The sequence below is a fragment of the Podarcis cretensis genome (assembly GCF_951804945.1).
Source record: "Podarcis cretensis genome assembly, chromosome: 1".
NCBI classification, from domain to species: domain Eukaryota; kingdom Metazoa; phylum Chordata; class Lepidosauria; order Squamata; family Lacertidae; genus Podarcis; species Podarcis cretensis.
The window spans coordinates 129,471,077-129,487,845 of NC_137170.1; the positions used below are offsets into that span (position 1 = coordinate 129,471,077).

Here is a 16,769-nt window from a genome sequence, read left to right on the forward strand (position 1 = left end):
ACAGTGCTACCTTGTTTTTCAAACGTAATCTGTTCCAGAAGATCGTTTGAGTTCTGAAACATTCAAAAACCAGAAACTCAATAGCCGACAGCTAGGCCTCAGGATCTTGTACTCAGCAGAAGATGCATGGCATAGTCAACTTCCGAGGCACATTCAAAAACCGAAACATTTGCTTCCGGGTTTCAAAAACCGAAATATTTGTCAATGGAGACGTTTGAAAACCAAGGTACCACTGTATATGAAAACTGACATAGCTTTATTTCACAGAAACCCAAGTCTTCCATTCTTCGTAATTAAAAATGTAGAATATTAGAAATTAGCATAGCCAAGAAACAGTATTTACTATTTGTATTTTTTGCAAGACCAACATCACCAATAAAAACCACAAAGATGAAAACTCACATTACAAACAGGATTTATTTATTTTTTACCAAAGCCCAAACCTGCATCACACTTTTCACCCCAGAACATCACTGCAAAAACAGCCTTGCTCAGCCTGAAGAAAAAGTCAACCTCAAGTTTTCTCTGCTTGGAGCCATGCTCCCATATTCTTCCCTCCATTTGCCATTAACCGTGATAGGGTGATGCACACTCCAAATAAAAAGTCACGTGGTACAACACTGAAGATCTTTAAAAATAAGACGTGTTTTTAAAAATGTGAGTGCCACATACTTAGCGACCATTTTTCAAAAGAAGATACTCAGCATGTGAGGATTTCTCAGCATCCTTCTGGCCATGCACATGCAATGTTTTAGTTAGTACAACAAAAACAGACTAGTTGGGACAAATGGAGAAAGGTTGAGGCTCTTATTTACTGAGCATGCTCAAACTCATTCTGCACCACGAGCTAATTCTAAAATTGCTTAACACTTCTATAATTTTCTACTGATGCCTAAGGCTTGCCTCTCCTTTACATTTGATGCAACAAAACATTAACTCTAGAAATATTCTGGATGTTAACCTTCCTTACGGCAACTGCAACGCATGTGCAGTGCATAGCCTGCAAGTACAACCTCACAAAAGATATGACTTGAGTCATCAGCCATGCCAAAAAGGCTGCACCAAATATAGAAAGGGGTCTTCACACAAACAGGTTCAGATGACCTGAGGAATAGCAAAATATATTCATATAACTGTACAGCAAATTAAGCATCCCTCCATCAGGACCAAAGGGACTGTAGACTGATCATATCGACTACATAAAAAGAGAACCTCTTCCTTCAAGAGAACAAGATAATATCTTGTCTAAATAAAAAGGCACTAATGGCCTGAAGGATACCACTGTATTAGGCTATGTTTTTCACAAAGATTAGGCTGTACCTACCAGGACAAGCTGGTATGAGACACAATCTCATAACTAGAATTTAATTCAACTTTAGGACATAGCTGGTCACTCACACAGTTCTCATGACCAGAAGATTAAAACAATCAAGCAAATTGGAAACACAGCAAGTGAAGTGTTATGCAAAAGATGCTTGACGAGAAAAAAAAAACCTTTAGAAATTTCTTTAATTAAATATTTTCTTAACTGAAATCGGGGTAAAATAAAAATTGCATACCCTAAATGGATTCCAGATTTACAAAATGATTTTGGCCTGTTTACTTGGTGCATTCACTTATTCTGATTATTCCGATTATTGAGTTAACATGCTCAGTAACAGGGTGTTTCCAAGCAATCCCAAAGTTACTGTGTGTGGCGCTTTGCCTTATTTTAGCCATGCCAAGCTAAGTGTCACAAAGAGGCTTGAGTTGCATAGTACTGGAAAAGTTAGTTCCAAACCTGGTGCTAAGCATAAAAGGGATATGTGTGTTAGAAGCGGAAGAGAATACACCTTGGGATAGTGGAAACACACTCCAGAATGAAAAGGATTTCTGCTTGGGGATAAGGAGCAAGGATCCTCCTCCAGCAACTGCCTTACTGACTTCTGCCTCATCTCTGTCCTACCCTCTGTTGTGGCTGCTGCCAGGTTGGGCTCCGGTGAGCCATGCTCAGGGGTCCTGAGCACCAGCACGTCCCCCTCTTGCTTGCGTTTGATCCCTAGGTCTGTGGAGCCGTGTAGGATCGGAGATCCGGGAATGCTCAAGTCAGCATCGCTTGAGAAGTCAAAGCCATCTGGGATTCAACATATAATATTTTAGTGCTTTTCTACTCTTTCCCTAAACATTCCACCCCAGGCAGGGAAACGAAGGTTTTGCATAGACATGGAACACAACAATAATGCTATCTGCACTTTACCAGGCAGAGAGCAGCTGGACACCATATAAATAGACGTGCTGTAGACAAAGAGATCAGCATACAACATATCAATGCTAAGGACACACATGACCAAGGATTTGCGAAATGGTAATACTGGTTTTAGGGTCAGGAAACCAGAATAAAAAGAAACACCAGAGTATCAGCAGAAGGAAGCTTAATGGAGAGAAGAATTCCATTTTTAAAGTTTGCCTATTATGCTTTTCTACTCTAATATATGTAGCAATAAAAGCATTAAAATAATTTAATTTGAAAATAAACACAATTCTAAAATAAACATAATGCCCCGCCTGCATGAAAAGTAATTATAATAGATATTTTTTAAATTTCAACTTTATGTTTGTTTTAGAACCAGACTTAATTAGAAAGCTGCTCATCATTAAGAATAATGAGAAAAGTCCAAAATTGGCTCAACAAACAAACTGACATTCACCAATAAGGTTTTTGTTTTGTTTTTTTTTCAAATTTAGGGCCTGAAAATATAGTTCTGGGGACAGTACATATTATGTAAACTTGGTGAAAGTTCTATCTAAGCTTCTTAGTATTTCTCAAATGCCAGTCATAAATTTTGTCAATGAAAACCATATTAGTTTTATAGTTATGAATCCTCTCACTCCAAGCTCTATTATTATTTTGACATTGCTTCCCCTTTTTCAAAGTTTTTTACATTCCAAAATTGCACTCCTGGAATGTGAAACATTCAAAATTCCAAATTTTCAGAGATACTATGTGGCTGCATACTACAAACTGCAAATGAGCATATTTTCAAGCCACAGTTTTAAGTTTTAAGTTTAAGTTTTAAGACTGTTTTAGAGATATGATCCAACTAACAAAATATGGAAAAGGATGTCAGAACTTCATTATGTTCTAGCCCTGCAAAAACAAACAAACTGTACCATAGGATACCACTTAAATCACTTAAACCCTTCTAGGTTCCCTAGAACATAAAGTAAGGATACTGACGTCCTTACAGGATATCGTGATTATATGTTTACACATGCAGTGGACAGAAATTGATCACAACTATCTATATTGCAGAAACCAATGTTAACATTCACGCTCAGAGACCAGTTTGTAGCAATGGAGGTGAAGAATGCTATGCTACATTAATAGCTTAACACCGGAAAGAATTACCTTCTCTTCTCCAGCGATGTCGGCGGATTGAAGCTGTTGTAATGGCAGTCCGAGAAATCCTCGGCACAGTTGGAGTAACCTCCACCTTCAACACCTTCTGTCCTCCTTGCGATGCATCAGGAGCATCAAAGGGCAACGAATTCTTCATAGCATTTGCAACCTATGGCAACAGTAAAACGCTGTACAAATTTGCTCTTAACAAGTGGATTAACACCCCCCAAAAAATAGAACAAACTGGAAAAGGAGCCAGGAGCATTACATAAATTTAACTGCAATCCCAGGACACTCAAATCTATTTCTTAAGTAAGAGAAAACCAGAGAAGGAAGACAGTTCTAAAAGAAAAGAAAATTCCGTAATAAAGTAGTTTAGGAGAAAACTGACAAGTGTTTGAAATGAGGATGGCATTACTCCTATTATTATTATTAGTATTATTATTAAATGAGACAAATCAATTGAGTTACTTTTCTGTTGGGCTCATTGTTTAGTCAGAAACAAAAGCTGAATTCAAATATAAATCCACCTACAAGTTTTATAGCATAGCTGGTCTCAGAAACAGGCCAGCAGTAGGTTAAATTTTTCAGTTGAATTTTCAATCTAGTAGTGCATTTAGTCATCCCCTAAATGAAATCATGGTTCCAATAATTCACCAGGTAAGAGGCATTATGGTGTTCAGAAGCATGCAATTAAATGTTCCAGCCAATAACGTTTCATCAAATGAGCTATGTAATCAAATCTATTCAAAAGATGAAAATTGCATTTCTTTTCTGCCTATAAATGAACCCACAGTACTCCGCTGCAAAATGGCTAGTACTTAAATGCTATAAAACACACACGCACATTTATTTGAGTTAGTTTTTAGACTGCTGCATGAGTATCAGACTTCAATATTATTACGTTACCTTTTAGGAAGTACATCCTGAACTGGCTCTCTGCCTCTAATCTTTACAGAAATCAGCAACTAACAGCCCTGGCTCAAATCTGTTGCCCCATGGCCCAATTCTCTGTGAATGTCATCTGTCTGAAGGCAGCCCTGTATAGGGGAGTTTTTAATGTTGGGTGTCTTACTGTGTTTTAATTTGTCAGAAGCTGCCCAGAGTGGCTGGGACAACCCAGTCAGATGGGTAGTATATAAAGAAATTGTTGCTGTTGTTACGTTCTTTTTCTACATTCACAGACAAAGGTGCAGATCTCTTGTTTCGTTATCAATTTTATTTTTATTTATGTCTAGTTGAGGCCAAGTACTTCAGCAGTTTTTATCGTTCAATATTCATATGTCATCTGCCAAAGTGTATCCACAGAGAGACCATTCCTTAGTCCAATCAATTAATATACAGAGTCACATATATAAAAACCAGGAGGGGGGAAATAGAACTTTATAGCATGATTGGGAACTGAAGCAGAAATTACATCAAAAGGAGAAAACAAGACAAGGTGGACTCACGAAAGATATAAACTGTTGCTTACCATTCCAATATCTAATCTTTCGGAGCGCTATTTTTTCAGCTACTACCAACACAAGTTAAAATACTGTTAACCGACTAGAACAGCCTTCTCCAGCCTTTGCAGGTGCTTTGGACTATAACTCCCATGATTCCTATTCTGCATGGCCAATGCTCAAGGATGTTGGGAGTTATAGTCTAACAGGACATGGCGGGGACTAGGTTGGGGAGGTCAAGGAGTCATCAAATTACGGTAACTACAGATCCACAGTTGTTTTAGTCTTGTTTTCCTTAAATAGCAGCCCCTTATGCTGCACGGCAAACTCATTTTGAAAACATGAGAGATAGGAGAAGTGGGAAAATACTATCTGTACTATGGCTGTACAAGAAACCCACAGGCACAAATCTCTTGGGTTGGAATGAACAGATTTCGGGAACGTTGAATTACAAAATGGAGACGGTGGGGAGACACTCACAAAATGGCAATGTGAAAGCATTGGGCTTTATTTCGTTTTACTAAGACACAGGCTCGAAATACAAACACAATGTGTGTGCAAGAACATTCATTCTAGGTCTCCCTCGTATGAACCTCGTGATACAAGATCATGGTTCTGCCCATCACAAACATGTGATGTGACAACGAGACATAATACAGGGTGGTTAACCTCTGCCTGGTCAGGGGGCTTGATCTGTCACCAGAAGATTTTTATTTTTTTATGGCCCCCAAGACTCTACCAGCAGGAAAAAAAGAAACAGAAATGTGAAGGAAAACAATGTTGGGGTGAACAGAGATATTTAAACATCTAGCTCAGAATCTGAGTGGAGATGGTTATCAGACTGATCACTTGATGAGCAGGGAGGGGATACTAACCTCCAGATCAGCTGAGAAGGGGAGACTATGCTCCTGTGTGCATAATGCATGTACATTTGCGCATGGCATGCTGCCATCAGAGGGTTGGCCACTCCTCAGGCCAAAAGAGGTTGCTATTCCTCCCCACCATGGCATAGCCAAAATGCACATTTGCATGATTCACAAAGGAGTTCTTTGGTCAAGCATGCTGGGAGAACACCAGTCACTGATCCACCTCCACTTTTCCCCCAGTCAACTAGCATTTTGCTGAATGCCGCCGTACATGAAGCCGAGCAACTCTTTGGTTCTCAGCCCTGCTTGGGAAGGCTTAATACATACAGCTCCATGGCACAGTCAGAACCCCAAAGCACCACTGTTTCTCATGAGACCACTACAAGTAAGGTAAGGTAAAGGATCCCTGGACGGTTAAGTCCAGTCAAAGGTATCTATGGGGTATGGCGCTCATTTCGCTTTTCAGGCCAAGTGAGCTGGTATTTGTCCATAGACAGCTTTCCGGGTCATGTGGCCAGCATGACTAAACCGCTTCTGGCACAACAGGACACCATGACGAGTGCTAAAGTGCACACAAACGCCATTTACCTTCCTGCCACAGTGGTACCTATTTATCTACTTGCACTGGTATGCTTTCAAACTGCTAGGTTGGCAGAAGGTGGGACAAAACAACAGCTCACCCTGTCACGCGGATTCAAACCACTGACCTTCCGATTGGCAAGCCCAAGAGGCTCAGTGGTTTAGACCACAGCACCACCCGTGTCCCTACCACACAGACCACTAGAAAAGAGATTAAGCTAGGTTTGAAAGGGTTTGAGCATGTCACACATATGTACACACATATTAATGATATCAATGGATTGCAGTTACTTTTTCCTTACCAACAGTGGCTGAGAAAAAAGTTCAAGCTGGGCTCTGTAAATTATGTCATCTAGTGCTTCTTGGCCAACTTCCCACTGTCCATTATAACTACATATGGATAAAAAGGAAACAAGATGATTCATTATTTTTTCTGAATGTGAGCTTTTCCGCCTATCACTTACCTTCCAAATACAGCCCTCTTTTTGTGTTGCCGTAATTAATTTACTCCAGCAACTAGCTTATTAAAAACTATACATATTATTGACAAATTCATTCTACCTGCACTTCCCCCAATCAGGAGAACGTCATTAGCACTTCTAACAAAGTTGAAGTTTCCTATAGTTAAAAATACCTTTAAAACAAATGTTGAAAATAATCTAACTTATATCACTTCATAAAGAGCAATGGAAACCTGTGTATTAAGTACAGTGGTACCTCGGGTTAAGTACTTAATTCGTTCCGGAGGTTCGTTCTTAACCTGAAACTGTTCTTAACCTGAAGCACCACTTTAGCTAATGGGGCCTCCCACTGCTGCCGGAGCACGATTTCTGTTCTCATCCTGAAGCAAAGTTCTTAACCTGAAGTACTATTTCTGGGTTAGCAGAGTCTGTAACCTGAAGCGTATGTAACCCGTGGTACCACTGTACAGTAACGGAGGGTATTTAGGCAAACACATCTCCTTTCAATAGTTTTTACATATACAATTAAGCAAAGTGGTTTAAAAAAACACAACTTTTTAAAAGTTATACTGCCACAATGCATCTAAAGCAAGCCAGAAGTGCTAAACCTCAGGGTCTAAAGCTGATAGCAATCCTATGCACACTTACCTGAAAGTAAATCCATTTGAATACTATGGGTCTGTCTTCTGAGTAGACATGCATATGATTGCTCTGCTAGGCTGATAAGGTATTTACAAGATGCTAACTAACTAAAATGGCCAAGCTTAGGAAAAAAATAGGTAATAAAGGAGTACTCAGTGCCTCAGCAGCTAGATGACAGGGAAAAGGTAAATATATTCTGATCCAGCTAAAAACAGAGAGCTCTTCCTTGTCCAGACTTTGAATACTTACACAGCATAATAGACACCAGTGAGCAGCTGCACCATGAAGTCAGGATCCAGTACCACTCGGCCACAATCTTCCTTCCAGCATTTCTCATGTTGCCGTGGAAACCCACTCACACAGAGTCTGGCAAAACATTAAGAGCATTTATGAAATCCTGATCTAACGAACATTTTGAGTAAACAAGTTTTCATACTGTCAATTACATATTGTAATCAATTCTAGTTCTAGCTCCCCCCCTCCCAAAAGCTACTTGACTAAAATGGAAGGGTGATGGGTGGAATCCTTCATTTCCTCCCTATCGCTGGGGAAGATTTTTTTTATGGGAATAAATCAAGAAAATGTAATACATAATGACACTTGGGAAGCTAGAGATCAGAAAAATACCTCTCTAACCATAACACAAGGTCAACCCAGTTTCTGTTCCTGGGAAACACCTGAATGAGGAACAAGGAAATTGCCAATCCCCTTCTAATTGACATTCTTACTTTATTGCTCTAAGTCAAGGGTGGGGAATCTATGACGCGCCAGATGTTTTTGTACCCCTGCACCCATCAGCCCTAGCCAGCATGACCAATAAAGGGAAATGGGAACTGGAGTCCAACATCTGGAGGCACTGCTCTAACTGTGGCTAACACACATGTAACAGCTAACTATGGGTAGGCCCAGCACTGGAAATTTGTCATCCCGTCAAATCCAAGACCTCGTATCAATCAAAATGATCAATTTTAACAGAAATGGAACCTATAGGGATCTGATGGGAGACCATGGAATCCAAATCCATGCTCTCCTATAAGGATCCTTTATGCAGCATGGGTGCCCCTTTCTCACTAAAAGGATCCTAAGAGGGATAGTGGGTGCCAATGACATCATTTCTCTAACCCATACATTTCTTAAAGTAGCAACTTGTTTCATATATGCTATACCCTTAGGGGACAAATGCAGCCCTTCAGACATATCTAACAGTCATGGATTGGTTGGTTGGATGCAGTGTAATGATAGTGGGAGGAACCAGCTGGGGAACCCCCAAGGGAAGAAGGCTCAGAGCCTGGGAACTGCTGGAGGGAAACCGGGATGCTCCAAAATCTACTTTTGAATACCTAGTAAAAACAGGGTTCTCAAACTATGTTTAGGAAAAAATGTGATCTCATCCCATTTCCAAGCCTCCCATAAAAAAAGAATACACCACCTTAAGTTATCACACACAAAATAGGGTCACAGATTGCTAATCCTGTAAGAAACAGATCTAGGTCTTTAAATTTTAAGTCAAATGTAATGGTAATAACATGTGAGACTTGAACCTTTTCTTTCTTTGCATAACTGTTTTTTAAAAAAACAAACCTGGGAGAAAACATTTTTCTCAACGATGTCAAGTGTATGAGTCTCACCTGGAACCCATCCTGCAAAGTGACTGATAGGAAGAGGCAGGCATATAGACGATTGCAGAGTTGTAACACAGCATAAGAAAACTCAGCACCTCAAACCTAAACACAGAAAAGATGAACATGAGACTAAAAACGGCAGTCTCACCTCTTAAAAAATAGACCCATTAACAGAACTCTCTAACAGGAGAATATTAGCTGAGAGTACACCTCTTTGACTTCATTCTTTTGGGGTTTGGCATAGAAGTGTTGCAAGGCTTAAAAAGCTGAATAGAATAATCGGTTCTCATACAGCAAAAATGTTAAGCTAAGAGAGGCAACCAGATTCTTCAGTTCTTTTACACAGAGCACCCAAAGTAAAACTAGAAGCCACAGATGTGTTAGAAAATTTGCATTCAGGTCATGAATTACTAAGGTTTGCAAGGTCTAAAACGGAAAGAATGCTTTTCATGGATAAGGATGCCTCACAAGTGGCCACAAATCAAATACAGTGGTACTTCGAGTTACAAATGCTCCGGGTTACAAACTCTCCTAACCCGGAAGTAGTTGCTCCGGGTTATGAACTTTGCCCCAGGATGAGAATGGAAATCGTGCGCTGGTGGCGCAGCGGCAGCGGGAGGCCCCATTAGCAAAAGCGCGCCTTAGATTAAGAACGGTTTCTGTTAAGAGCCGACCTCCGGAACGAATTAAGTTTGTAACCCAAGGTACTACTGTATATTAAAGTTTAACAATTTAATAATTACACAAACTTCTACAAAGGCATGGGGCACAGTCTAATATAAATTAAATAAAAGCATTCAGAAGAAATTGTATATTATAAGGCACCCATTAGAACAAGCAGGAAGAAATGGCAACCCATCTAATTTGGCCCACATGGATTTTTTTCCCCAAACCACACCACCAGCTGCCAACACACCTATAAAGACGTCAAATGAACAACTGGGAAATTGAAGTGCACTTCTGATAGCTTCTGATTGGTGCTGACAGCAAGTCCCAACGGGACAGGCCAAACTAGGGAGTCCCACACCACAACTGACAGCGCACTACAAGCCCGCTTTGTCCATTTCAATCGATTTCAATTCAAACTGCACTGGCACAGTGAGCCCCTCTGAAGGCAAGCTGTCAGTCCTAATCAGCTGATAGGCGTTTAAAGCACACCTTCAAAGGGACTTGCTTTCGGTACCAATCAGCGTTGGCCGCAAGCCCTTTTGAATTTGTCACCTGATGCCATGATGACTTCAGGGGATTGACAGGCGGGTGCACCACCACACTGAAGTGGGTAGGTGACATTAGGATCCAGCCTGTCAGTCAGAAAAGGATCCCTCATCCCTGCAATAGAACATGCCCACTGTCCAGAGATATCGAACAGTTTCTGCTCTGCTTAACTATCTCAGACTCCAAAACCTGGAAGCAAACTTCTCTTCATATCTTACAAAGATGTTGACAGACTGGTAGTGAACCCTCTGGTGAATCAACTACTTACCTGTTCTGCGCAGTGAATGTTTCTCTTTGAGGGTGAAGGTCGCTATAAACCACTTTGATGAGGTCATGCTGACATAGGGCTCCCTCAGTCAAAGCCATGGATCCAATAGTAGATGGCTGTGGAGAAATGAAACATTAAACTTCAAGGCACCACAGATGTTCAGGAAGGAGAGGAAACATAGGATGGTGGCATTTAAAAGGATCATCCTATTACAATATACCAAGAAGTGTAGAAGGTGCTTTAAGATTTACTTTTTAGAGTTCTCTTAGAATGAAATGCCTAAACTTTTTAAAATTACAACTGCCTGGCAGCACAAGCACACCCTTACCTCATGGTAAATTGATGGCTTGGATAAGGAAGGGATGGTGAAAGATAAAACTTTATTGTTCCCATCTTTGTCAGCAATTTCCTGCAATGAAAAGAAAGATATCGGAAAACCAAGTTACCTTGAATCATAATGCCTTGTTAACAAATGTACATGTCATTAGCCAAGGTTGCTCTGTGGCAAGCAATGTGGCCTTTCAAGTGAAAAACCAGGCCTATATGGAGGCAACATATCCAGGCAAAAATTGTGGCAGCCTGTTTTCAACAATTTTACTGTTAGTCATTGTAAGCCTTTGCTCAATAGTTCTGCAAGTCCTATGATGTTTACTGGTTAATATTTATACCCCACGCGGGTGGGGTATAAACGGGTGGCGGTGTGGGTAAAACCTCAGTGCCTAGGGCTTGACGATCGCATGGTCGGCGGTTCGAATCCCCGCGGCGGGGTGAGCTCCCGTCTTTCGGTCCCAGCTCCTGCCCACCTAGCAGTTCGAAAGCACCCTTAAGTGCAAGTAGATAAATAGGTACCGCTTTATAGCGGGAAGGTAAACGGCGTTTCCGTGTGCTGCGCTGGTGCCGGCTCGCCAGAGCAGCTTCGTCACGCTGGCCACGTGACTCGGAAGTGTCTCCGGACAGCGCTGGCCCCCGGCCTCTTAAGCGAGATGGGCGCACAACCCTAGAGTCGGACACGACTGGCCTGTACGGGCAGGGGTACCTTTACCTTTACCTTTATTTATACCCCACCTTCCCATTTAGTCAGGGCAGCTTACAACAAATATTAAAAACATTAAAATGGGAGAACAAGTAATTAAACTTTTAAAAGCAGACAGCAGGGAAAAACAGATAAAAGTACTCAAGAAGCAGCCCTGCCTTCTTGGCCCAGATACTGTCACCTGCTCTGCTCCCAGATCTAATGAACAGTGCTGGGTGGGGGGGAGTTTTTCCAGGGAAGAGTTGCTCCACTAGAAAGACAAATTCTATGTAAAAAGAAATATATAGTGTGATTAAAAAACTAGCAGCTGAGCTTGCTTCTCCTCTCCTCCCTCCAACTCTTTTTTCCTTGTGTGCCACATCTGTTTAGATTATAAGACTGTCCGATTGTAAGCTGCTCTGACAGGGTGTAATTTTTTTAGATTTAGTTTAATTTAGTTATCTGATCTATTTAAATATTGCTTAGTCACTGGAATGTCAAAGTGGTATACACGAAAAAAATTCGAAGCATAGCATGGCTAAAATCAATTAAAGTTAATCACAAAACAGAGAACTTCCTGAAAAGGGCTGTTGGAATAGAAAAGTCTTTGTCAGGTCCCTGTCTAATCTCAGCTGGGAAGTCTTGTAAATCTATACAAGAACGCTGAACATTGTTGCATAAAACGTGGGCAGCCAGTACAAGTTTTCAAGCGCTGGTACAAGCGCTGGCGGTAGGTCTGTCCCCACCAAAATCTGGCCACAACATTCTGTACCAGGTGGAGCCTCCAAACCAGGCCCAAAGATAGCTCCACATCGAGCACATTGCAAGTCTTGAAGTTACCAGTGTATGAATTACTGTGGGTATGCTATCCTTCTCTAGATGTAGCTGGAAAAAGGAACTCCTAGCCACTGAAGCCCACTGAGCCTCAAGGGTCAGAGATGGATCCAAGAGCACTTCCAAACTACAAACTTGTACCTTCAGAGAGGGCAATCCCATCCAGAAGACGGAACTGGCCAATCTGTTAGACAAAGTCCTCTGGAAAGCCAATGAAAGCACCATCAGCTTGGCAAGCTAAATATGTGCCAGAAACGAATGTTATTCATGAGATGTTGATCAGTCAGAAAGGGGATGAGGCAGGACCCCAAAACTAGACATGAGCACCATGTTCCCATCACACCTCTGATATTGGTGAGGAGCAAAGGAAAGTCTCTGCAACGGATCCTATTGAGAAGGCAAGCTCATATATGAGATGAGATGATACCTTGGTACTAGGACATCTTAAGTATCTAAGGCTATAAAGCCAATGACTAGCAAATGGAACAGAAACAAGTGAGGCTGTTACAAAAATAATAGACTGTGGTGAAAACATTATTTGTCGGCTGAACTTTCCAAAAGCAGTTCCTTACTTTCAAGGAATCATCCACTGTAGCTGTTTGCCCTGACAACTTTCAGTGAGGTTTCCATATAAAATCGCCATTAGAAAGATTACAATAAAATCCTTAAAATGCCTATTATTTGTTTAAGAATTCCTTACACTAACTGCTCTGATCCTTTCCATTTCTTTCAACTGGAGTTTCCTTGCAGCTAAAGCATACAGAGCTGCTTTAGAGGTTGTAAAAGGGTCAAAATAGTCTATTAAAAATTTCAAGGGAATGCAACCCAATCCAAGGAAATGAGAACTCCTTTTCCTACATCAGCAGTTGTACTAACCAGAATCACCCTGTCTAGGTCTGGACTAAACTTCAAAGACAGAAGGAGGATATGCACTCCTTTAGAGAATTACCCAAAAGGTTGGGGTGGGGGAAGTCACTCCCTAATTGTTAATAAGAGTTGATCTTGTAAAAATAGTCCAAGGTGTTTTGGAAACTTTATAGCCTGTCGTGAAAGAGTGTGTCTTGATTTTGTTTTACTCTATATTGATGGGAAAATTCAAAGCACTTTTCAAGCATTTTCTCATCAGTCTTACTTACCAAGTTGTAAATCCCCAAAAGCAGGGCTTCAATGCAACCGTTACTCTGTCTGTCTTTGCTGGCAGTAAGACGCAGATAAACCCAGATTAGTTCTGGCAAGAACTGCAGCGTAAACCGTTTGAGACGAACCTCAGAACTACGATAGAGTTCAAAGAGCTGGTGGCAGACAGGCTCCAGAAGCTAGAGGAGACAAAAAACCCCAGCACAGACACCCCAGAGATTAAATATATATATATATAGAGAGAGAGAGTCTACCAAGGAACACTGTACAAATAATCAGTTCTAAAATGACAATTTGCCAATAATTAACTTATCAGTCAATAAAAATGGTGTAAGAAGAAACCATTATTTTACAGAACTCTTTTGTGGAATGCAGCAATGTCGAATACGATAAAATACTCTGAATTTGGTTGTGCTCAATTGGAGAACATTCTGTAACTGTCAAAGACCACTGAAGCAGACTAATGCAGGAAAGATGGAAACAGAGTTTTGCTCGTACTAGTTAGGTAATGGAACGGCAATTAGGAAGCTCTTAAAAACAACATTATTTGTATTAAGGGTAATTTGGCTGTCTCATACCTCATTATTTGGATCTTGAATGACCTTATAAAGAGCTGGAACCAACGCTTTCTTCCGGTGAAGTGTTGCTGCATAACTGGATATTTGCATTTCAGGTAATGCCTAGGAGAAGAAATACAGCAGTGTCAAGAATGGGTGGCTTATAAACACTGGCCTCTCTGACTAGAAAGAAAGAAATGCACTGGCCCCAATCCTGTTAAGGCAATCCAGGCCTAGATCCTCCATGCACTTTACAGACCACTGGTCTTCAACTGGCAGGTCAGGACCCACTCCCTAGTGGGTCATGGTCTAACCCAAGGTGGGTTGCATTACCACCATGCAAATATATGGTAAGAGATTAGGAAATGGGTCCCCGAATATGTGTTTCAGTTAAAAGTAGGCCCTGTTTGAGACAATGTTGAAGAGGACTGCAACAGACTACTGAGGTGGTGGGGAGAAATGTTTTTTGGGGGCCCCAATGCTACCTTACATCCAGCAGCTACACTAGGAAGTTGCAACACATATCAACCTTCTTTATATAAAAAAGAAAGGTCAATCAATCTTTATTGCGGTCCAGAGACCCAACAAATCATTACAAATCAATACACAAATCATACAGCCTGCCTCCAGGTTAATCAAGCATTTTGTTTAGAATATAGGGCTCATTTGTTCTTGCAACCACCGATAAAAACTTTGCCACTGCTAACGTTCTAGCATTTGTCCGGTCTTCCAGTAGGAACCTGACATAGTGAGCCTCTGATTTTCCCGGGAAAGGTACCAGCAAGGGTAGTATCAGTTCAGCTCTGGCCTGCTCATATTTTGCACGATGCAACAAAATATGATTTATGGAATCGATGTCTTGAGCACACGAGCAAAGTCTGTCCTGGTAGGGGACTCCTCTCAACCTACCACCCAACACTGCAGAGGGAAAGACATTTAGTCTGGCTTTGGTGAAAAGCCTTCGGTAGTTAGGTACTGTCAGCTTTTTAATATAAGATGTTAACTTAAAGACATACCCATATTGAACTCCTACTTTTTTTAAAAAAAGAAAGAAACAAAAACACATTTGCTTACCTTGAATTCCGAAAGCCATTCTTCTACAACCCCACGTTCTGATCCAAGCATTTTCTTACAACTTTTACTCCTTTTCACCTTTGAAAGGGAAAGCAGCAATGAAGCACAGTGCACAGTATACAAGGTATACTAAAAAGAAAGATTTCTAATGTCCCATAGTGCAATTTTATCTCAAGCAAACTGCATGTTATTTTAAGCTTCACCTTCTTTCTAATGATTAATATGTGATTACGCTTTTAAGTGCCTGAAGAGTGGGGGTGGGGTGAGAAGAGAAAAGAAAAGAAAAGGAGATACTTCTTCAAGACAACTTGTGCTTGTTCTCTTACCAAATAAGAGGACAAAGAAAAGAGAATCAGAACAAGCTGAACTGTATCATGGGACAATAGCATCCTCTAATGATAAGCCTGGCCATGGAACAAACGAAAACAGTTTTCAAAAGCCTCTTGAAGTTTTTTTTTTTAAAAAAAAAGTTGTCATACCTATTTCCTCTATTTGTTGCTGAGAAGTTGTGAAACTTCTGTTCAGCAAATAACAGACATGAAATAAATGTTTCAAGTCTTAAAACCAGCTCTTCACATTCACAAACAGTTTATTTTTGTAATAAGCCTGACACTCAGTACTATTACTAGTAATAAAACTAAAGTTTCCCATTTGTTGCTGTGTAGTTGTGATGATCCCCTGCAAGAGGCAAGCGCTGGGAGAAGCCTTTTCAAAATGAGTCGAAAACAGCACTTTGAAGAATTATGCCACAAGGTCTGGGATGTGAAATCCCATGATAACTCAACTATTAAGTGACTGGGAAAAGAAATAATTGAGATCCTATATTAGTGTGATTATAAAGGCAAATGCTGCTTTTACTGTTTTTTAAAAACAAACAAACAAGAATTTCCTTTATAAATTAATATATATGTAGAGGGGAAGGAGGATAGTAGAAGCAGAGGTCAAGAACTGTAGAGAATGCTGGTTCATAAGAAACCTCTGTGATTTATCTTGCCAAGGTGTTAATGTTATTGCTTCCTTGGTAGTATGCCACATTCACACTGGAAATTCAGCAAAATATATCTTTGTATTTACAGACCCTTTGGCTGAATAATGTACCGTATATCAAGGGGAAGGGAGGAGGGGGGAAGAGAACTAAACAGCAAGGGATAGACAGGATATCAAAACAATGCCAGTTTTAAGACAATAGGTTGAAAAGATAGCGAGTTTTGGCAAGATGGAACCAATTCCTTTCTGAACCCCTCACCCAGATAAATATTTACAAGCTTCTCAATTGGCCATGACTGAAGAACTGCATGGGCTCTTCCTGTTACCTCACTGATTTAGAACCATCATATGTGGAGCCCACACAGCCTTTCCATTGTGTCCCTATTCTTCATGGGGTTTTGTTTCCCTGAATTTCTTCCCAAGGGTGACCTCTGTGGTCCTGTGAGCTTCCCCTTCTTCTCTTATTCTCTCTTTTCTCTACGTTCTTGGCATGTACTAAGATTTCCACTAGCTGAGCTGCCCCTATTTCCTATGTTGTAAAGTGGTTCACATATGCATGTTCAACACTCGAGTGCAGCAACAAGAGGCAACTTGCTTCTGTGTAGATTAAATATTGTGAGCTGGATCTAGAGTTAAGTGTGCAAAATGGGTCTGGCAACTGACCTCTCTCACCTCCTTCCCAGAGCAGTCC

General features: G+C 40.7%; 1 protein-coding gene across 2 annotated transcripts in view; it reads right to left on the minus strand.

Annotated features, from left to right (window-relative positions):
• Positions 1–16,769, minus strand: part of HYCC2 (hyccin PI4KA lipid kinase complex subunit 2) — a 41,662-nt gene that overhangs the window by 5,285 nt on the left and 19,608 nt on the right. The window contains exons 4-13 of one of the 2 annotated variants that reach the window (XM_079979119.1): positions 15,092–15,169; positions 14,039–14,140; positions 13,460–13,639; positions 10,806–10,886; positions 10,478–10,593; positions 9,001–9,096; positions 7,622–7,738; positions 6,572–6,659; positions 3,389–3,548; positions 1,946–2,113 (exon numbers count right to left, since the gene is read on the minus strand). In XM_079979119.1, the coding sequence (XP_079835245.1) occupies positions 1,946–2,113; positions 3,389–3,548; positions 6,572–6,659; positions 7,622–7,738; positions 9,001–9,096; positions 10,478–10,593; positions 10,806–10,886; positions 13,460–13,639; positions 14,039–14,140; positions 15,092–15,142 (1,159 nt within the window). In that variant the 5' untranslated portion in view covers positions 15,143–15,169. The remainder of the gene's footprint in view (positions 1–1,945; positions 2,114–3,388; positions 3,549–6,571; positions 6,660–7,621; positions 7,739–9,000; positions 9,097–10,477; positions 10,594–10,805; positions 10,887–13,459; positions 13,640–14,038; positions 14,141–15,091; positions 15,170–16,769) is intronic. The other variant, XM_079979120.1, reaches the window with a different exon arrangement.